This window comes from Anser anser (assembly GCF_964211835.1).
Source record: "Anser anser genome assembly, chromosome: 1".
NCBI lineage: Eukaryota > Metazoa > Chordata > Aves > Anseriformes > Anatidae > Anser > Anser anser.
In genome coordinates, this window is record NC_139720.1 from 22,617,946 (window position 1) to 22,642,369 (window position 24,424).

At 37.4% G+C, this 24,424-nt stretch overlaps 1 protein-coding gene across 7 annotated transcripts in view; it reads left to right on the plus strand.

Moving 5' to 3' along the window:
* Positions 1-24,424, plus strand: part of GRM8 (glutamate metabotropic receptor 8) — a 344,303-nt gene that overhangs the window by 151,147 nt on the left and 168,732 nt on the right. For all 7 annotated transcript variants that reach the window (XM_083819524.1, XM_083819525.1, XM_083819520.1 and 4 more), the window contains 3 exons: positions 4,777-4,912; positions 6,425-6,579; positions 7,899-8,036. In XM_083819524.1, the coding sequence (XP_083675650.1) occupies positions 4,777-4,912; positions 6,425-6,579; positions 7,899-8,036 (429 nt within the window). The remainder of the gene's footprint in view (positions 1-4,776; positions 4,913-6,424; positions 6,580-7,898; positions 8,037-24,424) is intronic.

Here is a 24,424-nt window from a genome sequence, read left to right on the forward strand (position 1 = left end):
GAATGGGTACCAGTCCCTGTTCCTACTTGAGCTAAATGAGATGAGTCTGACTGGCTAACTCTCGTGGTCTCAGTAACATCTTTTAGTGCAACACTTTCTGAAGCCTATTCATAAATCCTTTTCACTGACCAGGTTTGAACATAGAATTTCCTTTTTAAGTAAGGAGACAGCTCTCTTTTCCTTATATAAATACTAGGTATGTCATGATTTTTGCCAAAGGAAGTTTAGACCACTATAATTTTCTAGGTACATCCCTGGATAATGAAGGATAACAAACATCTTGGACACAGACCCCTGGCTTTTGGTTACCGCCACTTTTTGGTTGTTTGAAGTTAGAGTACATGGAACCACACTCCTAGAAAGGTGTGTATAGAAGCCAGCAACAGGGACAAGCAGTCATCTTGCCAAGTCAGTGAGAAATGCCGACAGGGTGAAACACGTAGACATGATTTGTTTTTGTGATTCACAGCCATAAATCCTCTGTTGGCACTAGGTGCCTGAACTGTCTGTCCTTTGGCACCTCTGCAACAAATGGTAAATCTACTGGTATCAAATACAAGACATATGCTCTCAAACCCTCTTTCATCTTTATTTGGAGAGATTTCCATTTTTTCAACTGTATCCTAAATACTGGATTTAGAACTCATCTTCTTCTCGGTACCTCTGCTAGCTATTTTGGAGTTAGCTCTAATTATTCCTTATTCAGTCTACTGGTTCCTATGAATCCTGTTCCTAGACACACTGCTCTTTCTGTGCCTGGGCACCTAGCCCAGGCTGTAGATTTCAAAGGCAGCACGGTGTTGAGACGTTAGGTACTGAAATGTTGTAAGTACCTTTGTGGATCTAGCATTTCATCTTTACCTGAAAATTGATACTCTGTTATTTGTTTGAGCAAGAGCAGTGTATACAATATATAGATACCGGTGTACACAGAGTTTTGTATGCCTGAGATAGCTTACACAATTCATTATAAATGTAGCAACAAGGCTCAAGTGCATTTTATTTTGTTCCTGTTCTTAACATGTGGAGATGCTAAGATGCACAGTACAGTCATGATTGAACTTGCTGCTGCGATGATGGAATGGTGCTTCTTCTACATCATTTTCATTGAAAATAGCTTTTTGAGATACTGCAGTTTTTCATTGCTTGATATCCATTCCACACAGCTTGTAGATGGCAGTATATAGTATATTACATTTACACATTTTGTAATATTTGCATTTGAATTTCATGGGGAGAGAATGTTTTTTTTCCTAAGGGCCATTGCATGAATAGAAATGGTTGGAAAACATACTCTCAAAATTTATGAGGTAACAAATTATTCCTTTATGTCATTTTTTTAGGATCTGTTTTACTTCTTGTGCCTGGCTGACTTTGGGGACAGTTGAGAGCTTAGCACTGTTTTTCAGTTTTTCTTTCTTTAGTAGTGAATTACTGTTTCTTAAATTTACAGGATGACTGCTAAATATTTCTCTAACATTTCACTGACATATGAGCAGCCCCATTACTTGAGAAAAAGGTTGCAGTAAAGGACTTTTAAGTCTCTATCACAGTAGCTTAATATCAGTTTAGAAAGTTGGCTAAAGCTTTTCATAGTGTGGCGTCTATCTTTTCATTACTGGGTTGTCAAAGATACCTGGTGTATATGAGGGTCACCTGCTATATGGTCTCATCTGTTGTTATTGGCAAATTAGCTGTCGTGGGGAGCCAGGCTGTTCATAAAAATGTGGAGAAATGTGTTGCTGGAAAATGGAACTATATTCCATGTTAAGGCTGACATAGTAAATTATTTATTATATATCTTTGTACTATTTATAGATGTTAAAGATATGTGTACAAACAATTTCTGTTAAGAATGGCAGATGTTCTGATTTGCAAATATTATTATTTTTTTCATGTAAAGGAGAAAAATTCTGGGTAAATCTGCGTGGTAGTCTCTATCTCCCAAACTGATAAATGTAATATACTCAGAAAGTAATGCATAGATGAAAAAGGTGATATGTTTGCCTGTGACTAAAACCTGCTGATTTCATTTTAAAGTTGTTATTTTTATACAGGCAGTTGATAATTCTATGCCTCATTTATTCCATGTTTAAACTTGATTCAAACTTATTCTCTGCCTGTGCAGAGAACTGTTGAGGTCGATGAGATTCTGCAAAGGCAGAAGATTGTGATAATGAATACACAGCATTTTACTATTTTACATATGATCAAAAGAAATTAAAAAGACTTCATAAATACTTTTTTTTTTTTTCTTAAATACATTCACCTTAAGAGAACTAATACAAGAAGCTTCTGTAGCTTCTTCATGAAGAAGCTGCATCTGGTTGAATCTCAGTTTTTGTTTAAATCCTATCACTGATAGTGTGTTTCATCTATATTTGTGAAATACTTTGGAAAAACATAATGTTATATGTTAATGGACAAGACTGTTCAGGAACTTGGAAAGCCTGTCCAATACAATACAGCCAGCTGTGATTTTATTTGTATAATTACGTGCAATATACAGACATGTATATGACTAAATGATCTTATACATCCACAAATAACCACAAACATCCATTAGAAATAGAACAACTTCTCCAAAGCATGCTTTTATTCTTGCTCACACTGAAGGCAATCTTCAGTGTAGAAGCATTGAGATGTTGGCATGCAAATTTTATCATTTGGTTTTCCTTTTTGTAGTAACACATCACTTTTTGTTAGAAGTAAACTTTTTCTCATTTTCTTAATTTTCTGGTTTTATTAATGACCAGATTCTCCATAAGAGACTCTTATTTTGGGAATAACAACATGCAACAGCAAACCTTGCTGTTAGATGTATCAATGAAAATCTGGGCAATAGTTCTTAACGGAAAAATAATTAAATCAGGAAATAATCACTGAATAATAATAATCCTGCTTGTGGTGCAGGAAATTAGTGATAATCTGGACTCTCTTCCTCATGAAACAGACTGAGTGAATTTCTTTCCTAGTCTCCTCAGTGTGGTAACTGGGAACCAGAGAGTTCCCTGCACTGGTTTGTGAAAGCCTTTAGAAGTCACTGAGTTTCTGTAGAAAATTGTCCATTTTAGCAGGACAGGTAAAATGCAAAGATTTCAATTAATGTCTTCCTCCTGTCAGGAAGAGATATAAATATCATCTTTGAGTTTGCGTTCATTTGCTGATTAGTAATTTCAGTGACAACCCACACCTCTTAAATAATTAAGGCAACTTAATTAAGACTGTCATAATAGCAATTTGAAGAGATCTGTATTTATTCATTCATAAATGAAGATTTCAAGTTCCCTACTTGATTCTGTAACCACGGCATTTGTTGTTAACCTTGTACTCTCTGCTGAAGAAGCAGAGGTGTGTAATATCACAGTATCACAGTATCACAGATTTCTAGGTTGGAAGAGACCTCAAGATCATCGAGTCCAACCTCCGACCTAACACTAAGTACTCCACTAAACCATATCGCTAAGCTCTACATCTAAACGTCTTTTAAAGACCTCCAGGGATGGTGACTCCACCACCTCCCTGGGCAGCCCGTTCCAATGCTTAATAACCCTTTCGGTAAAGAAGTACTTCCTAACATCCAACCTAAAACTCCCCTGTCGCAACTTTCGCCCATTCCCCCTCGTCCTGTCACCAGGCACATGGGAGAACAGACCAACCCCCACCTCTCTACAGCCTCCTTTAAGGTAACTGTAGAGAGCGATAAGGTCGCCCCTGAGCCTCCTCTTCTCCAGGCTGAACAAGCCCAGCTCCCTCAGCCGCTCCTCGTAAGACTTGTTCTCCAGACCCCTCACCAGCTTGGTCGCCCTTCTCTGGACTCGCTCGAGCACGTCCATGTCCTTCCTGTAGCGAGGGGCCCAAAACTGAACACAGTACTCGAGGTGCGGCCTCACCAGAGCCGAGTACAGGGGCACAATCACTTCCCTAGACCTGCTGGCCACACTGCTTCTTATACAGGCCAGGATGCTGTTGGCCTTCTTGGCTACCTGAGCACACTGCTGGCTCATATTCAGCCAACTATCAACCAATACTCCCAGGTCCTTCTCGGCCAGGCAGCTTTCCAGCCACTCATCTCCCAGCCTGTAGCTCTGCTTGGGGGTGTTGCGCCCCAGGTGCAGGACCCGGCACTTGGCCTTGTTGAACTTCATACAGTTGACCTCAGCCCATCGCTCCAGCCTATCCAGATCCTCCTGCAGAGCCTTCCTGCCCTCGAGCAGATCGACACACGCACTTAGCTTGGTGTCATCTGCAAACTTACTGAGGGTGCACTGGACGCAGTTAGTTTCTGATGCCAAAGAGCCGCATTATGAACATAAGATAACTGTCTTAAATAACTGTCTTAAAATTGCAGGCCTATGCTTAAAAGCAATCCTATGACAAACTTGGTTTCTCAACTGTGACAAATCAGGGTAAGTCTGTGCAACACAGTCCAGCTGAGCCACAGAACGGTGCTCAAAGTTCTGGCTAAGGATATTGTTTTAATTCTATATAAACAATAAAATAATAGGTAACTGAGTTGTAATGTTTAATGCAGTAATAAGTGTGTTAATTTGTATAATGCATATTTCAAAGCAGATAGATAAGGCAATGTTTGGCTATCTGTGCGGGCTTATATCAGATGAGCATCTTGCTTTTTTGCCCACCTGCTAAAAATGGATTATCTAAAGCTTGGAAAATGTGAATATTTAAGTATTAAATTATTGTTAATTATTATTGTTAATTATTATTATTAATTATTATTAATAATTATTATTATTATCTTTTAATTTCTCTCAGGTGGTGTTTGCATTGCTCAGTCACTCAAAATCCCTCGGGAACCAAGACCAGGAGAATTTGAAAAGATCATCAAGCGCTTGTTGGAAACTCCAAATGCTCGAGCAGTGATCATGTTTGCGAATGAAGATGATATTAGGTGCCTGTTTCCTAATTTTGTATGTCGAAGATGTTCTCTCTTTACAGAGACACACAATTGGCTGGAGCAGAATAGAGTAGCGTGGGAGGTTTCGGATTCAATCCAGTGTAAAAATGATGGGAAATCTGATAAGAAATTCAGTTAAAATTACAACACATGCTGTTCCTTTGTTGCATAGATAACTAGTATCAGAGAATCATCTAGGTTGGAAAAGACCCTTAAGATCATCAAGCCCAATCATCAGCCTAACACTACCAAAGCCCATTGCTAAACCATGACCCTAAGTGCCATGTCCACATATCTCTCCAGGCATGGCACCCCCACCATTTCCCTAGGCAGCCTGTTCCAATGCCTAACCATTCTTTCCGTGAAGAAATTCTTCCTCGTTTTCAGTCTGAACCTTCCATGGCACAACTTGAGGCCATTTCCTCACTTGTCACCTGAGAAAAGAGACCAGCACCCTCCTTGCTGCAACCTCCTTTCAGGTAGTTGTAGACAGTCATGAGGTCTCCTCTCAGCCTCCTCTTCTTCAGACTAAACAACCCCATTTCCCTCAGCTGCTCCTTCTATGTCTTGTTTTCTAGTCCCTTCACCAGCTTTGATGCTCTTCCCTGAATGCATTCGAGCAACTCTTTATCCTCCTTGTAGTTAGGGGCCCAAAACTGAACACAATATTTGAGGTGTGGTCTCACCAGTGCCACATAGAAGGGGACCTTCAACTTCCTAGTTCTGCTGGCCATGCTATTTCTGATGCAGGCCATGATGCTGTTGGCCTTCTTGGCCACCTGGGCACACTGCTGGCTTAAGTTCAGCTGGCTGTTGACCAGCATCCCCAGGTCCTTTTCTGCCAGGCAACTTTCCAGCTGCTCTTCCCAGAGCCTCTACAACTGCATGCAGTTATGAACCAAGTACAGCACCTGTCATTTAGTCTCGCTGAATGCCATGCAACTGGACAAGGCCCATCAATCCATCCTATCCAGATCCCTCTTCAAAGCCATCCTACCAGTCTTGCCTAACTTGGTGTCATCTGCAAACTTACTGTGGATGCACTCAATCCCCTCTAGTCCACTGATAAAAATATTAAACAAAACTGACCTCAATACAAGTGCAGCCCTGCACTTATCAACCGCTTATGACTGGCCACCGACCAGATTTAACTCCATTCACAACAGCCCTTTGGGCCTGGCCATCCAGCCCATTTTTTTACCCAGCGAACAGTACTAACTTGTTCCAAGTTCTTACCTATAAGTGCAGCTGCAATAGGTTGTTTTTTGGTATCTGAAACCAATAAGAATGCTAGACAAATATGGCTAAAAATGAAACAAATTAAAAGGTACAGTAACTTAAGCTCAGTGCACCTGTTGTTGAATGTATTTTAGATTGTCCAAATCAAATTAGTGGCTAACTGGTTAGTGTGAACTTAATTATGCATAGCCAGAATTAATGCTGGGGTTTCTAAAATTCTTAGTAAATGCAGTTTATTTAATTAGTGATTTGTTTGTTTATTTTCAGGCGAATACTGGAAGCAGCCAAAAAAGCTAATCAATCTGGACATTTCCTGTGGATTGGCTCAGATAGTTGGGGGTCAAAAATTTCACCAGTTCAGCATCAGGAAGAAATTGCAGAAGGAGCAGTAACCATCCTGCCCAAAAGAACATCTATAGATGGTAGGAATGCAATGGCACAAAAAACCAGTTCTCTGACAATGTTCTAGCATCCTAGCTCTTAGGCACCTAACTCTCTTATCAGTGTAGGGGTAAAGTTAAGTGTCTTTAATTACTGATCAGAACACCAAAAGAAAACTGAGCATGAGGCTATTTCTGAAATCTGTCTGTCCTCTGGATTTGTGTGAAGCTGTGACTAAGTAAAGTTTCCATTCATTCAGGACTAAAGCCTGCAGTTTTTCTCAAAAGTATAAGCAATTGGTTTTTTGAAGAACTGAGCGAGTACTTGTTTCAATGGGTTTTGTTTATTTTTGATATAGTTTGAAGATGCTGAATCTGCAATTAAGCAATCTTATTGCTAATAATTAGAGCACTAGAATTTCTTAACCATAGTCTGGTGGTTCTTTTGGACAAAAAAAGGAGAGCATCAGATGGCTGTTAATGAATCAGCTCATTTTCATGGGAGAAGATTAATCTAGACTCTGCTTTCCTCACCTAAACTTTTTATAACTCTTTAAGAAGCCACTATATTAACAAACTTTATGATGTGGTGTATATAGCATCTTCTAGCAAGTAGAATTTGTTGGTTTGAACCACTTCACTCCAGTGAGGGAGTGAAGGCATAGTGAGACCTGGACATAAGTGCTCTAAGCTGGTAAACAACTGAAAAAGCTGGGCACTATTGATGCTGCTTGGAGAATTTACCCCCATGGAAATATTTATGAAGGATTTAATCCCAATGGTATATTGCTCATAATTTCATTAAGGCTGGATTTTTGGAGTAAAACTGGTGCAGAAAATGATCAGGTTTAAGGGATTGTTTCTCAGCTAGGTGGGAAACTTAGGTGACTTGGAAGTCTTTGGGTTCAACAGAGAAGTACACAGTGATTTTAGGTGGCCATGGGAAGAAATTTATTTGAATCATGATATTTAAGTTGGTAGTACTTAAAGTTTTTCTAATTTCTTGTATGTATCTAATTCTTTATTTGGGTCATCTGTTGTATTAAAAATTAAGCTGTTCCCTTAACCATCTGCATTGCTTTTTTTTTTTTTTATTTAAATTATAAAGTTCTGCTGGAGCTTTACAGACTCGTTAACTACTGTAGATATTTAAAAATATATTGTTCTACAGCAAATATGGAATAGTAACGAAGATACTTATTTTTAATCAGATATGCACATGAGCATAAATTCAGAGTGCACCTAAGGCTTTTTCTTGCTATGAAATTCATACAAAATCCATTATCATCTTTAAATGAATGCCTTTATGCTGTTTCATATTTTAATACTTTTTTTTTTCTCACTTCTCTTCTTGAATGTAGGATTTGATAGATATTTTCGGAGCCGAACACTTGCTAACAATCGAAGAAATGTATGGTTTGCAGAATTTTGGGAAGAGAACTTTGGATGCAAGTTAGGATCCCATGGAAAAAGAAATAGCAATATCAAGAAATGCACAGGTAACTGTGAAAGCAAAACATTATTTATAAGTTACTTATTGGAGTTACTTTCCTGCAGGAAAGGAACTACTTTCCATTGATCAGTCCCATGGCTTCCTTCAATTCTCCTATACAAATTATTGTGTTGTAAGAAAATTGTGACATTTTTACTCAGACCTGAAGAAAAAATTCAAGGGAAATATTTGAGAAAGCTTATAGTTAAGTTGTGCAAATGTAGTGATGGTACAGATTTTGCTAAAGACCGTGGTTCAATTCCATTCATGTTTTCAGTGGCCTTCTCTCTCACCCTGTATATAGTTGTCTATGTGCATTTTTAGTGTTCTGGCACATTACAGCAGTTCTCACATTGTTATCCCTGAAGAATATAGAGAGCAAATTAAATTTCTGTTTAAGCTATTGAGGTCTTGATGGCAGATCAGGTCAGGTCATGAACTTCTTATTTAGTTTACAGACTGTGTTTGAGGATGGAGTAAAAATCAAATCAATATGTCCTTAATACTTGTACTTATGTGAAAAGAACAGGATTCTGTATTGTATTACGAAGTTTGAACAAAATGCGTATGTAAGTGGCACTGGTTTTCTCAAACCTGCTTGCTAAGGCATCATACATAGTCACAATGGTTTTGGCAGATAATATAACAGTCATATCAGTAGCTCTGAGTTTCATCTCATCTCTGAAAGGTTGGCTTTTTGTTGTCCCTTGAGTTGAGTTGTCCCAGATTGTCCCAGAGTTTCCTACATGAGTGTTACCTTTAGTCTTCTGAGACTACAGCAGACTATTTATGTTACTTTTTTGTATATACATTTTTTTTCTAGTGTCAGTATTTCTGCTATCATTTGCTTAATTACAGTTACCACCATAACCAGTGCTGGTAGAGACCGCTATCTCTGTGACTAGTAGCAGCAGCAACACTCAGTTTCCTGCACTGCATACATAAGTCATCCATATACCTTGATTTTCCTGGCAGTGTTCTTTTTCATCAAACGTTGTTCAAATGGAATGTGAATATTTTTTTCACTTGCTGTTGCAGGTTTTCTGGCTCACTCATGACACTGTCATCGCCATTTATTATGGGGGTGCTCTTCCAAACTTTCTCAAAACACAAGCTTCTGACCAGCACCCCAGTTCTTATGGGACTGTCAGACAGACTTACAATGCATTCTCTGAGAATGTACTCCATGTGTCCTAGAGTTCCTGAACCATCACTTGTACTATTTGTACTGTACCACTGATTCACAGGCTTACTGCACTGTGCTTCACAATGCATTGATATACCTCACACAAAAATGTGAGAGCCATGCATGTGCTCACTCATTTCAACAATGATGCCTCATCTTCTACCTTTTACCATATACTCCACGAAAAAAAAAAAAAGGATGAAATTCAGTGCCTCACTGAGCTAAATGATAGCTCATTACTCTAATCCTGCAATCCTTGGTCTTGATTCATATAGCAGTAAGTCATGGGTGGGTAGCTACCCATGAGTGAGAAGGGATTATTTTTCTTTTAGTATTTTAAGAGGAAAATAGAATCTTTTTTGACTTTCTTCCGGTAGAATGAGTGGTGTATGGACTGTACTTTGAGAAGCTCTAAGTGTTACCACAGATGGTTTTCTGACTTCTCTTAGCTCATCACATCTGTCAAATTGAAGTACCAAGCTAAAAGTAGCATATAAAATGCACAGACCATATCTTAATATTCAAAATAACTTGTGATTTAAAATGTATAGCTATATATTTTATGAAACAAAATTATAGTAAGTCTTCTGTGCTAGAAAATAGAAAGAAAACATATCTTCTGTACTCAGAAAATAAACATAGCAGCAAGGGATGGGCTTAGTAGGTGGGCAGAGTCTCATATGAAGGTTGCCCATTGAAAAAAATTACAAATTGTCCTGCAGGCAAGGATATCTATAAATGATAAGACTCTTGACTTAAACAACTTTAAGGTAGATTACTACAATGGAAGAGACACTTGGACACCAGCAGACCTGAAAAAAGCTGATGATTTGTCACGCCTCTGCTTATTTAACTCAAATTTAAAGGATCTGATAAAATAACCAAAATGTGTTCTTTTTAATTGAACCGAATGAAGATTTGAGGATGGGACCTTAAAGTAGATTTGCTGTGATTTAAGGAGAAATGCTTGGTGGACAATGATCCTCCAGTCTAGACCTAAAGAATCACAAATTGCATGTTGACTCATCCCACTTCAGTTGTAATGGAGCCCATGCACGAGGGAGATAATGGAAAATTAAATCATAGCTGGTTCTTCATACTAGAGCCCTCAAAGCAGATGAGTCAGTTGAGTAGGATAGACTAGGTTTCTTAAAGACTGAAGAGGAGAAGAGGAGAACATCTCATGTTGTAATAGTTTAAAGAAAAAATATTTTAAAACTGCTTGTAAATACAGTTTATTTATGATTGGTATTGCTTCTTATTCCTAAAAGAATTTGTGCTTTAGAGATAAAATGTTTCTTTTTCTCGTAAAATAAATAAGCTTCTATTGAGTTTACCTGATTTTTTTTCTGATTTTTGCCAGTTTATAGAAAGCAATGATTCACCTTAACTTTGGAAACAATTGTTTTGCCATTATTGATTTGCTATTAGATCAATGTGTTTGTGAATGTAAGTGGACATTGATGAAATAATCAGTATTAGATTAGTTCATTGAAAAATATTAGAGATATTTTGTCCCAACCTTTCTGGAATTAAAAAATTAAAAAAAAAGTCAAATTGGGCCATTGACTTTGTAAACATGAAACAATTCAATGACTACCTTTAAACCTTTTTAACTGGGGAAGGGGAAAAGAATTTGCAGAGAACATTTGTTTGTCTTACTACAACAAAATATAAAAGAATGGTGCACTACAACACCATCTGTGGATCTACAAAAAGTCTTACTTTATGTATTTATTCAAGGTACAGATTTTCTGTATTCAATAAAAAGATCTTTAATGAGACATGAATCCTTCAGTAACCTCCAACAGCCTTTCTTTAGCACTGGAATCTCTTTTTGGGAATGAGAAATGAGGAGCTAAAAAGCTCTTCATTCATCCCTATGCCCTTGCAGAAAACCTTAAAGGCAGAGACACTGTTCATCCTTTGTTTACTTGCATTGCATGGCTTGCACCGCAGTTGCAGGAGATGGCAAAGGAAGTAGGGCACCAGCTTTAAATTTAACATCCTGGAGAGTTTTCCCATACCCTCAGCTTCCCACTTGACTCAAGTTGTGGACCAAGTTTTAGATAGCTCAAGATTTAGCATTACTGTGAAACATAGTGAACTGACTGGATTTATTCCTGGTGTTAAATCCAGCTCCTGTCTGTTGATCTATTAGTTGTCAGCATTAGCTTTTACGTCTTAAGGTAGGCTTGTAGACTACATGGTTCTCATGAAATGTACAACAGTATGAATACAAAGATTTGAAAATGAAGTAAAGATTTCATAGAGCACTCTTTTAAATATTACATTGAATTGTGGGTCTGACAATATGCAGCATCAATCTTTCAGAGAACAAAAGCAGAATGATAGAAATAGAAAACAGCAATAGTGATTAAGAGTTAAGGGACAATGGTAAGAATTAAATTATATTTGCTTTCATTAACCTCACAAACTGTTAATATTTGATTCCAATCTAAATGAAAATTCTGAAGAAGTCCTCTTTACATATATTTATGCATATGCATATAGACATTTCTCTGTGTTTACATATATAAACACATAGAAATCTAACATGAAATAAAGTTGCTTACTGTACCATTTTAATGTGTACAATGGTAGCCTCAAATTCAAATCTGACATAATGAAGTACAGTTCCAGTGAGATTTGTTCTGAATTTTCCCCATAGCATCCCTTCAAGGCATGCATTTGTCATACTATTTTCAGTCTTTGAACAGTGAAGTGTGGTCCTTTAATAAAACTTCAACAAAAATGTTAATTAAAAAAGCTCTTTCATGCACATCCTTTTACAGTTACAGAAGTAGTCTCTCCTGTTTTGTATGGTTAGCATTTTAACTGCTCTGCAAACCTAATCAGCCTTTAACTGCCTATAATAACTGACTGCACTGCTAAAAATAAAGATGGAAGAAGAGTTTCCAAAAGCATATAGAGGCCTGTGTAAATTACTCTAATTTCAATTTGCTCTATCAAACAGAACTATTTTTTCATTGCAAAAAATCCCAGTGCAATATAATAGATATTCATATGTATAAACTTTACAAATACATAATTTCTCTTAAATAACTTATTTGAAAATACAATTGCACACCTAAAAAGATAATAGAAAGAAGCAGATTTACTCATATGTATATACATCCCTATTCTGAGAAATTTATAGAACACTGACAGTTTCAGGGTTGTGAATCTTGCAAAGGCAAAGCGCATTGCTCTCTATTTAGTTTGGGTAATAGTTCCATTCTAAAAAAATCTCTCCTAAAGTAGCTTTTTTCCTCAGTGAGACCAACAGAAAGTTTTAAAAAACAGCACAGATGTAGTAGAGATGTTATGCAACTTAGTAGTTGATATTTACTAGTTGTATCACAATTCCCAAAAGGCACTAAGGCTCAGGAGGGACTGTTTTTGAGCACAGGGAAGGAGTTGCATGTTCCCTCACTTTGTGCAGCTTGTGTGTTGTAGCCAGTACCTTTAGGTATGAGAGGTAGAAAGGGCAATTCTAACATATTTTTTTTTGCTTTGCTGTTTGCCATTTTATTGAATGTCATTTGAAATGTCGCTTATAAACACTTTGCAGAAGTATTTTTGACTTTATAAAATGTCTAATGCTGTTTTGTTTAAGTACAGTAATATGAAGTGAAAATCACAGTAGCCAGATGTGCAACATAATAAGCAGGAGCTAAGTTGGTTGTTGAATCCTTGTGACCCATCACATCAGTTGGATAGAAAAGACTCTGAGGATTGTTGTTCGAACTTATCTGAACTGTTTATTCTGTCCTTTGGACTTTATCTCAGAATTATGGAAGTTGTGTGTTATGGGTAGCTGCACTGCAGTAGTCCCAAGCTGCCTCTAATGTAACGTTAAATCAAACTGCATCACGTGTCATTAAATAGTATATGGGACCAAAGAGCATTTACTTTTGGTTTTGGGACAATTGATCATGTCCCAGGTGGCACCAAGACCTCTTTCAAAAACTTAAATGAAGTTCTTTTCTCTTTATGACGACATACCATGGGCAATAAATTCACCGTGTTTAAAGATTTTGCCTGGTTCCCAATTTCTGAAGCCTGGGTAGTCAATTTTCAAAAGAAAAAATCGATGTCTGGGAATGCTCAGTGATGTTCTGCCAAAATAAGCAGGACCGAAACATGGACTTTCTTGTGCCAGACTTCAAGTCAGAATGTTTGTTTAGATGAAATTCTGTCCTGATGGTAGAGAACTGCAGGCATAAACCTTGTCATCTCTCAGTTGTAAGTGTCCAATAGACAGATAAGCTGTAGAAGGCTATAGTTTAAGGTAACACTTGATCAAAATAAGTACATTCAGTCTTCTTGCAAAGGGCCAGTTCCAGCTCTTATTCCAGAAACTACAGAATTCCAGAAGATTTGAGTATTTAATCTCTGGGATAGTATCTCTGGGATAGTATTTAGTCCCAGCAGCTGTTAATGTGCAAAAGTATTATTTAAGTTTGAGGGCCATCAAATCAGTGGACCTAACATATGCTGACCATTGACTGATTTGGTTTCTTCATTTTGCTTGCTGTCATCTATTTTTGTATTTTACCGTTTATTAGTATTTTTAAATCTCTTTATACCATATCCAGTGGATAGTCACTTCTCAATCTAGCTGTCAAACTTTAGTTTCAGCTACAAATCATATGATTTAAAAAAGCTTCTTATTCTACTATGAAAAAGAAATTCTCGATATACTCTCTAGACATCTTTGTTTCTCTATAATTTTATTCATAAATAGGAATTCAAGTCTTGTATTCTGTTGGGAAACACATCAATTTTGGATTTGTAATGTTTTATAAAGTTATGAGTCATATTCCACTGCATAATCATTTAAATAGAGTATGTTGCCATTTTAAATTTGGTATGCTTGCTGCCAAGTTGGAGTACTTTCAATGCACATATATATGTGCACATGTGTGCATGTGTTTGCTAGCAACTTCTGAGTCCAGAAATTCTATTTCCAGCTCAGACCCTCTGCAAAACTGGCATAACCTAGTGAATTAATTGTTGCTTCAAGTACCATTTTGTGTGAACTCTGCAACTACACGTTCTGAAATACAGACTCAGAAAACCTGCAACCAACGTTACTTATGATGTATCTAAGATGCAACACATATAAGAATGTCATCTGTATGCAGTTCTTGGTCCTGGGAGACAATATGAAGTTACTCTGTGATTTCCAGTACTAGTGTAACCTCTTTGGAAAGATGCTAGTCAAAGGGAAAAGTCAACAGTTGAAAAGTTGCATGCCATTCTTCATCTGTTTGCTCTCCTCCTTTGCCACAAGCAAGTCCTTGCTGTGCATGGGAAGATGGTCTCTGTGTAAAGCTGAGTCCCAGACATCCCTCTTCAGGTAGAAAAGATATTTATTGTTTTCCCTTCTGAGAGACTTGCAATCCTGGCTGTCAGAGGACTGGACGAGCTGTTTTAATTTTGCATATGCGTCTGTGCCATCATTCAAACATTTCTTGTGACAGTACCCGTATAAAACATTTTACAAGTATGCACGTTTGGTATGTATACTTGCTACCTGACTAGATGCTTCATTAGAATAAAAGTAGTACAATAAAAGATAGCTAAAGTCTTAAAAAAGAGTGTTAGCTGCATAATGTTCAGTGTCCTTGGATTTGGTCAGACAGACTGATATGCTCATTGCTAACAGTCATAGGAAGTTACTCATCCTTCAGACTTGTTGGCCACTGTCCAACCACTCTGTTCTGTGAACTGAGCACCGTTCTGTGTACTGATCTGATTGAAGACTGGAGGTGAAACTCCAAAGCCAGATCAGCAGTGGGCTTGTTAATTTGATTTAAAATGTTCTCCCATATTCACAGGTGAAGGGTCAGAGAATACGATGCATTTTTTCCTGGTCTGTTGTTTGGGAAGTGATCCCAATTGGACAGGAAGAGAATGGCCTCCCTGAGGTACCTTCTTCCCCAGTGGCCCAGGTGCCCTGTGGCCATGTCTATGTTGTCAAATAGTGCAGATCTCCTGGGCAAAGCAGTCGCTACTGAGTGCCTGAGTTCCTCACTGTTCTCTTTTCAACAGAATTTACATCAGGTTGGCTGTAGTATGGTCCTTCAAGCTGGAGGGCCATACCTGTATTCTCATCATTCACCCTAAGCTTTGGTTTCTTCTGGAAGGAACTGAGTTTAGGCACAGTGAGACTGCTCTGCCCGGTGAAAGTGGGGACAGTCAGAAAATTTGTTTCAAAAGCGTGCTTCTTAGCCAAATTAAACAGGAGTGTAGCTGTACTCTCTGTACTTAGCTCCTGGGGGAAAAAAAAAACAAGTCTGATCTTCATCCTCAGAAGACCATAAACTGCAAACTAACATCATATTATTCCCTTGATTAACTATTTTGAGGGGGAAAAACATCTATTTAAAATGTATCTCGATATTTATAGGCTATTTTTAATATTCTGGGAATATGCAGTGATTCAAGATATACATTTAAATTTAGCAGTACATACTTTCTCAGTAGATCCAAAAAAGGTAACTTGTTTGTCCTGTTTCATGACTGTAGAAAAATGTCATCTCACACATACATAGGAATATGTAATCACAGAGTCATAGAATGGCTTGGGCTGGAAGGGTCCTTAAAGATCATCCAGTTCCAACCTCCCTGCCATGGATAGGGATGCCTTCCACCAGACCAGGTTGCTCCAAGCCCCATCCAACCTGGCCTTGAACACTTCCAGGGATGGGGCATCCACAGCTTCTCTGGGCAACCTGTTCCAGTGCCTCACCACCCTCTGAGTGAAGAATTTCCTCCTAACCTCTAATCAAAATCTCCCTTCTTTTAATTTAAAACCATTCCCCTTTGTCCTGTTATTGTCTGCCTGAGCAAAAAGTTGCTCTCCATCTGTTTTATAAGCCCCCCTTAAGTACTTAAAAGCTGCAGTGAGTTCTCTCCCAGGCCTTCTCTTCTCTGGCCTGAACATCCCCAGCTCTGTCAGACTTTCTTCATAGGAGAGGTACTTCAATCCTCTGATCAAATTCGTATCCCTCCTCTGGACCCATTCTAACAGATCAACACCTTTCTCATGGTGGGGGCCCTAGACCTGGATCCAGTACTCCAAGCGTGGCCTCAAAAGCACAGAGTAGAGAGGGACAATCCCCTCTCTTGACTTGCTGAATGAGTTATATTATAGACGGTTGATACAGAACTTCCTGCCGAATAGCCTCTTCTCAATTTGTTAATACTTCATTTACAGGTTATCAACAAGTTAAAACAAGTTAAAATATGAACACAACAGAAAAGAATGTGGTAAAATAAAATACATTATTTGATCTTTCTGTTGTGATCTTTCTACTGATTATGTTTGATATTAAAAAATCAACTTATTCTGATGTTAGATACCACTGATATCCCAAATAAATCTATATATATCATATTTCTATAACAGTTTTATAATATCATTAGTATAGGTGAACTAAGTGGTTTCTTAATTTCATGAAGCAGGAATCAAAACACTTAGTGTGTGCTGCTTTTAGATCATAAACATTTTCAATACATTGATGAAGAATTATTCACCTGTGTAATCACCCTGATTTATAAGTAATTGCTCACCTTTTGAGGAAGGGAGTTCAAATAATTGGTCATCTGTAAACAGAAGCAGATGTTTTTTAATCTATTGAATAGAATTTTATTGTAGAAATAAACCAGCAAAATCAATGGGGCATACCTAATGGGCTGTGGAATAAATCAGGGTAAGAGGTCAGAATTTGGCTTTTAATGCATCAGTGTATCCATTAAATGTATCAATTATAGTTCAATATTTCCAGAATACTATTTGTTTCCAATATTTGAGATAGGTGTTTTTGTATGGATCTTTGTTATGAAAGGTCAGGTAGGAGTCCAAGTGTCCTCAATTTGTGTTAAAATCAGTATGCAGCAGAGGAGAGGTATTTTTGTTACATTGAACTTATACTGGTTTAACTGCATGGCTGGACACAATGATTTTGATGCAAATTCTAGTTCTGGACTAGTGTCTGTCAAGGCCTGACAGGATTGCCCTTGGGTGGAGCTCATGAGAAAAGATTTGCCTAATTTTTTAACTTCTTGGAGACAACTTCCACATGATTTAGTAAGCTGTTCAGACTGGTATGACATACCATGTGAAGATACCTCTCTCCATGGACTGCAAATAGACTTTAAATTTGGATGAGGTACCCCACTTTCAGTTTGCTCAAGTCAAGTGAAATGAGTCCCTTTCCATGGCTGCATGAATTGCCACCGTCTCAATAATCCCATCTGTTTTCTCAGTTCATGTAAGATCCTGGTGATAACTCCAGTACTTATATTGATTAAGATTATATTAGTTAAATATTTAGAGATAACTTAGCATCCTTATAGGTACTTTCACAGGTAAAGGGAAGTCATCTGCACATAGATTATCATCAAACATTCCTCAGATCTGAATATGTGACCATTTGAGTATTGATAATACCATAGATTTTCAGGATGCTCTATTCTGTTGAATTACCCAAAATATTTAAAGGGATTTATTGACAAAGGCTTATATTTCAGGTATATATTTAAACTTTGTTTAAAAATGAAATATTAAACTTCCTAGACTTGATCCTTTCATCCTGTGATAAAATAATCCCAGGAAATAGACAAATTAAGGTCTTTGTCAAATCTATGTAATGTATGTGATCTGTCACTGAGACAAAAACTGATGGTGTTCAAGTAAAGAAGAAGAAGAAAAATGAGTTGGCATTTTCACATGTTGTAAACATGTTCCAAGGAGTCTGGTGGAATATAAGTGCCACATAAGCATTGTTTGGATTAGAAAATAAGGGTGCTTTTTCACTCTCACTGTTCAGTTCTGACTGCTGGTAGACTTTTTTCCTGAGGCACATCCTAGAAAGAGTTGCTCATCAGAGACACTTAGGTAGATCAACAATCATAGAATCATCTCTAACTCTTCTTGTTTGTTCCCCATGCTGTGTGTGTTAGCATAGAGACATTTGAGTTGGGCCTCTAATCAAGCTGACTAACTGGCTGGAGTGGCAGGCCTTCCTTTGTGCTGCTCTTCAGGTGCGCTTCTGCTGACCCATGACCCTCCGCCAGGCTCTGGGCATCTATCGCTGACACCAACATCAAACTGGGAGGAGCAGGATGGATTGAGGTTCCCCTTCCTTGGCAACTCTAGTTTAAAGCCCTCTTCACCAGCTGGGCAAGCCAGTGACTGAAGACACTCCTCCCCTGCTCTGACAGGTAGACCCCATCAGCCCCCAGCAGACCAGGTTTCTCAAAGTGAGTCCCATAGTCTAAGTAGCCTAACACCTGTCTCTCGTCTTGAAATGAACAAATCATTTCCAGCACAAGAAGCACTTCAATGTGACATTTGAAATTGTCTCTTCTTAAGACTTTTGAAACTACAACAAAAAAAGGAACAAAATAATTTTATTCCTTTTAAATTTTGAAACGGAACTGGACACTAAAATTGTTAGTTTTAGGAACGTTGTAAGTGTTGGCCTGGCCAGTGATAGAATAAGCTCTACAATTCACTGAACCTTTTTCCAACTTACATTAAATACAAAAAAATATAATATAATGTCCATGTGTATAGATTATTGGAATATTTATTTTTTTTTCTTTTAACTTTGGGGAGAAAAATGCTAGTGCCTGTGGAAGGGCTTCAGTAGAGAAAAGTAATTTGCAAAATTGAATAATAAATGGCATTTACCTTACTAGGAGACAAAAAAAGCTGTTTTGTGTCTTGTATCTGCTTAAAAATATATAATACTCCTTAAATTATAGACGAAAACTAAACATAAAGAACAATGTACAGATCACAGATTAGCCATAGACTTTGTAATTAGTACTTCCAAATAAACGGTATACTTAAGATAACAAATATTTTTCACACAATTTGGAAAGAGAAAAGGAGACTAAATTTGCTGTATAAATTGCTCATTTTTTACTGAAAGAAAAAGCACATGCATTCATAGATTTCATTCTTGGAACTCATATAGTTGTGATTTTTTAATTAGATATTCTAACTTTTCTGCAAGAATAGAATTGAAATTTCATAGAAAGAAACTTGCTCATGAACTTTTGATACTTCACCATTGGATTTTAGATGAAACCTGTAATTGCAGCTGTGTTTTCAAATGAAGAGGGAAAAAATAATAAAAGGAAGAAGAATTAATGTGCTGTATTAGACTGTACAAAGTCTTCACGTCAGCTAACAGAACTGGAAGTGAGTATGCAAAGGTCTTTTACATTTGCAATTTCTCTGTGCAGTGGGATAATGTGGAACGTAAAGATTGGCACCTGACAGCCTGCAAGAAAAAGGGCAAATGAATCTACATATTATGCCATAGCTTTTGCACTTTTGCAGCAGAAGTATGTATAGCCAGGATATCAGGATATGATAAAAATTACCTGGAGTTCTCTGTTAAACATTGTTCTTTACACAGCCTCTGATTGACCCATCCCTTTGAAAACTGCAGTATGAGACTTTTGTGTCTGCAAAAGATTTGGGTTGAATTTCAGATGAGTATTAAGGTTACTTTCCATTTTAACTGAACTGTTCTCTTGAACTCCTCTGTGAAATTTTCTTTCTTTCTTATTTAATTTTTTATGATAATAAAGGAAACAGGCTTTAGGACACTAGACCAAAGATTTTGCAACTTAGTTGCACAGAGATAAAATGCAAACGATGTATAATGGCCAAATCTTCAGTACTATACATGAGTGTTACTTTATTGACACAAAGAGGTATGAGATTTGAGAGGAGATGGCCCCCAAATGAGAGTAATAACTTGATTTTGTGTGGAAAACACAGAGAGGTCAGTAATCAAAGGCTGAACAGGATAAGTAAAGCTTTAAAGGAATGATCAGAAGGGAAGCAACATTGCTTTTCACTTCAGAAGACAAGAGTTTTAGATCTTAAAAGAAGGATGAAAATGAGCAGAGCTTTATAGACAGGTTATATAGAGCCTTGAAATAGACAAGAAGTTTGAACATCCTGTGAAAAGGGTAACCAACCAAGAATTTGGCCTCAGCAATACTATGTTCTAAAAATCTGTAGTATTGATGAAAGGAATGTTGTACGTGGGAGGGAACTGTAGTGCATATTACTCCTTGAAATCCCTTTTGGTCTGCTGATATGCAGTTCTATTTTCCACAGTTTATCCTTTTTGTTTTTCTCATTTTAGCATGAATTACTCTTCTGAAATTAAAAAAAAAAAAAAATAATAAATATTGCAGAGTCCTTTACTGTGATACTGAATCATTTTGGCTTTTGCTTTTAGAGCTTTTAAAATCAGGACTATATGGTTACTTTTAGTTCTACATGTGACACGAAAACCACCACCACCACCAAGCATGCTTTTAGAATTCAGTGCTTTTACCAGCTTTCTTGCCTTTTTATAGAGTCTCTTAACAAAAATCAATATTCCTGTATTCAGTTTTTATTTGTTTATTTATTTATTTATTAGAAAGATATCATATCTAACCATATTTTTGTTGCAATTAGAAAGGATCTCATGTTTTCTGCCTCTTCAGTCTCCCAAACTCTCTGTAGCACTTAATCTCCCTTGCTGCCCTTGTGGCAGAGTAGCCAACAACGTTGTCCTCTCACTCTGACTGATAGTTCTGTAACACTTGTCGATAACGTTAAATTTCAGCTTGTTATCTGGTCTCTTTTTTTATATATTGTGTTAGTTCTGCACCCGGCCTGGTGTCATTTGTCATCAGTAGACATTTGGTTCGTGGTGTCCACATTTTTAGTAATCCTTTTATAAGACTATGCACATTTTGCTGTAGTTCAGTACATTTGTACCTTTATTAGAGTGTTTTTCAATAGGGTTTTTGTTTTTCAAAGTCCTTTCTTAAATGGAATTTTGAGTGCTGGTTTAAATTACTTCCCATCTGAGGGTAAGGAACTTAATTACATTGAGATCTAGCATTTCGGGTGTAATCATGCCTTCAACCACTTTGCTGTGCAATATTTAGAAAAATACAGCTCCAGTCCTGCAAGGTAGGCCATGTGGGGCCCACCTGTGTGTCTGTGTGGGACTGCACTGAAATCAGCAGCATTTCGCAGCTGAAAGGACTTAAGAATGATTATGGTAACATACAGCATGTCTTCAATATACTTTCTACTTATGTAAAAATATTCCATGGCAAGTTTCACAAAGAAATAGTAATTTTCAGTGCCTGTACTTAGTTTTCTTATGGTACTTCTCTAGAGAGTGCATTATTAATATTTTTCACTGGTCGTATTTTCTGTTCTTCAACTTTATATGTTGAAGATTCATTTTCTGATCAAAAGAATGATGATATAACTCTATTCCTAGGCTTTTGACAGCCATGAAGATCTATTCTTTGATGAATTCAATTTTTGAATACTACTTCTGTGTGCAGCATGCATGTGTGTGTCTCTGAAAACATTTATTCCCACTGTATAAAACCTCTCTTCCCTCTGCCTTAATTCCATTGTCATTCCTATGTCTATGCAAGGCCACAGGGGATGCTCTAGGACCAAAATATACTCCCCTTCCTACTCCCCTTGCCTCAGTCTTTATGTTACTCATCTTTAATTCAGCATAGAAACACTAAGCAGGAGGTGAAGAACAGCTAAGGGAGTTATTAGGAGACAGACCAGGCTGCATGGCGAAGGGGGAACCGAAGCTGTGGGAGCTGGCACTTGGGGCTGGACCTTTTGGTATTGACAGGGGCTGGCAGGCCACATGGGGGGCATTCAAAGTCCCTTCTCCCTCACTCCCAATCTCAGGTGATATATTGAAACTGCTGAAAAAAGCAGAGCATTTCCAATGGCTGCCATTATACATTCAGGACCTATTTGAGAAAGTGGGAAAAAATACAATAAGGGTCAAGACCTTTTTTCTTAATTTATTATTCAGAAAATCCTCTTGAGAAACAGAACTGCAAAGAAGATCAATCTTCTGTTTCAAAAAGGATTTTGACATTTGGGGTTGAAATTAAACAGGAACATTTTAAAATTCCAAGAAAATGAAAATTAAACCTTATTCTACATCAATGAAAGTAACTGTATTGTGTTACATTATCTAACACAAAAATCAAATACACGTAACCAAAAGATTCAAACTGATTCAGATTCAAACTGATTCAGATTCTAAAATGTAAAAATCACATTTCCAACATGCTGCCGTTTTTTTTTAATTTTATTTTTTATTTTATTTTTCCTGCAAACTCAGGTGTCGATAAATATGTTTAAGAAAGTGTTTTTTTTTGTTATGATGGATATATGCCGCCTAGTAGAAAATAACTCCGTAACAAAGCCTTACAGTAAGTCTCTAGTTTAAGATGAGATAGAACATATTTTGGGACCCAGTAGAATATTTTTTTCAGGGTATTGTTTAATAGTTGATTGTATACAGTATGTATATGAACAGTTACCTGTGTAAATGTTTATCTAGTGCACACAGTTGATAATGGAGACAATAATGACAGCAGATATAGAGGGCAGGCTGATTATGATGAATCATGCAGATGAAAATGACGGCATTGATGACTAGTAATTTTCCGTATCTCTGGACAGTGGATTTATCTTTCTGTGGAGCTATTTTTCAGAGGAGAATATCTAATCTTTGCATTTAGTCTCTTCCTTGAAATCAAAGATGTGATTGTAGAAGTAGAATAATGACAGGTGGGAGCAGGGTATACTTACCACTTAACAGCTACGTATTTCCTGAAACACAACTATGTCAGGAAGTACAAGAGGTTGAAGTTGTCTGGAAATTACAGAACTGGTGCTCTTCTTCCCCTTCCCCTTCCCCTTCCCCTTCCCCTTCCCCTTCCCCTTCCCCTTCCCCTTCCCCTCCCCTTCCCCTCCCCTTCCCTTCCCTTTTTTTTTTTTTAAATTACTTCCAAAAGTTCCATATCTATCTCTTCTTTTATCCCGTTCTATGAACCTCTGGAAAAGACTGGAATAGAAACTTCAACAAGTTACTGCGCACATATCACAGGGACATGTTATGTGGCACTTACGAAAGATGAAGTTGTAGCAGTATTATGGTATTAGAACTGACGTAGCTCTCTTCCATGAAAAATCATTGTGAAAACTGGCATTTTTCATTGTTTGTTTTTAATTCAAAGTACACTATTGTGGAAATCTCATCTCGAACCCAAGCCTTTCTTGTTCAGAAGATTCGTTGATCTTCTTCTGTGGGGATAATTCTATTGTTCTGACATTTAGAAAAAAAGGTTACTGATAGATAACCTTTTGTAGTCCATGCATTAGAACAGGTCTCTCTTTCCTCTTCTGTATTCACACTGTACAACAGACAAATTCCTGGTTATTCATGAGGAACCCACAGTAAGAATGCACTCAGCTACTTGGACACAGATTTCTTCCCAGCTGTGAAATTATGTCAGTTGGCAGGCTTTGGTGGAAGGGAAGCATCTACAGACTGTGAAGGTTAAGGAGGCTTCAGGATTGCAAGCAAAGAAAATTCTCCAGTCAGATCAGTGGATTTTTTACTTTGTGTTAGGCCATGTGCATGCTTTGACATACCCTGTTTCAAAAGCATGCATTGTATTCATACAGTGTAGTTTGACTGCAACCTCAGTTATTGATAATTTAGATGAAGAATGTTCCCCACAATTAGAAACGGAACCTTTGTTGATTGCTAGTTCACATCTAGATAGATGGTAATATTTAAGGGTTTGATTTTGATTATGAATGTGATTGCTTGTGAATAGAACGATGCTATAAAAACATAGGTCCATTGTTCATTCTTACTAGCCAAATGAAAGAGAGAAAAAAATGAATAGAAACTGTACTTCTACCCTGCCACAAATCATGTATTTCCTGCTTACTTGATTAGCCAATGTGTGCAGTGGTATATTAACAATAATTGCCTGGTCAGTAAATCTCTACTACCCAATAAAAAGTGTTTATACCTGTAGATGCTGTCCAGTTTGTCTTCTTCCACGTCTCTTGCGCTATGTCACTTACATAATGTAAGTTTTATGAGGTGATCGTCAAATGAAGTTCATCTTTTAATATTTAGAATTGGAATTCATCTGTGAGAAGACCTAGAGGACTGATGTTGAGATAGCAAGCTGTTCCTGGTGAGGCTGTGCGTCCCACCACATGCTTCCTAGCATTGTGCTAACGATGCTTTCAGTTTTGGGGAGTGGATCCCTCCCTGATTTTCTCTTGATTGCAGTGTGCTGCTCCATGTTACACC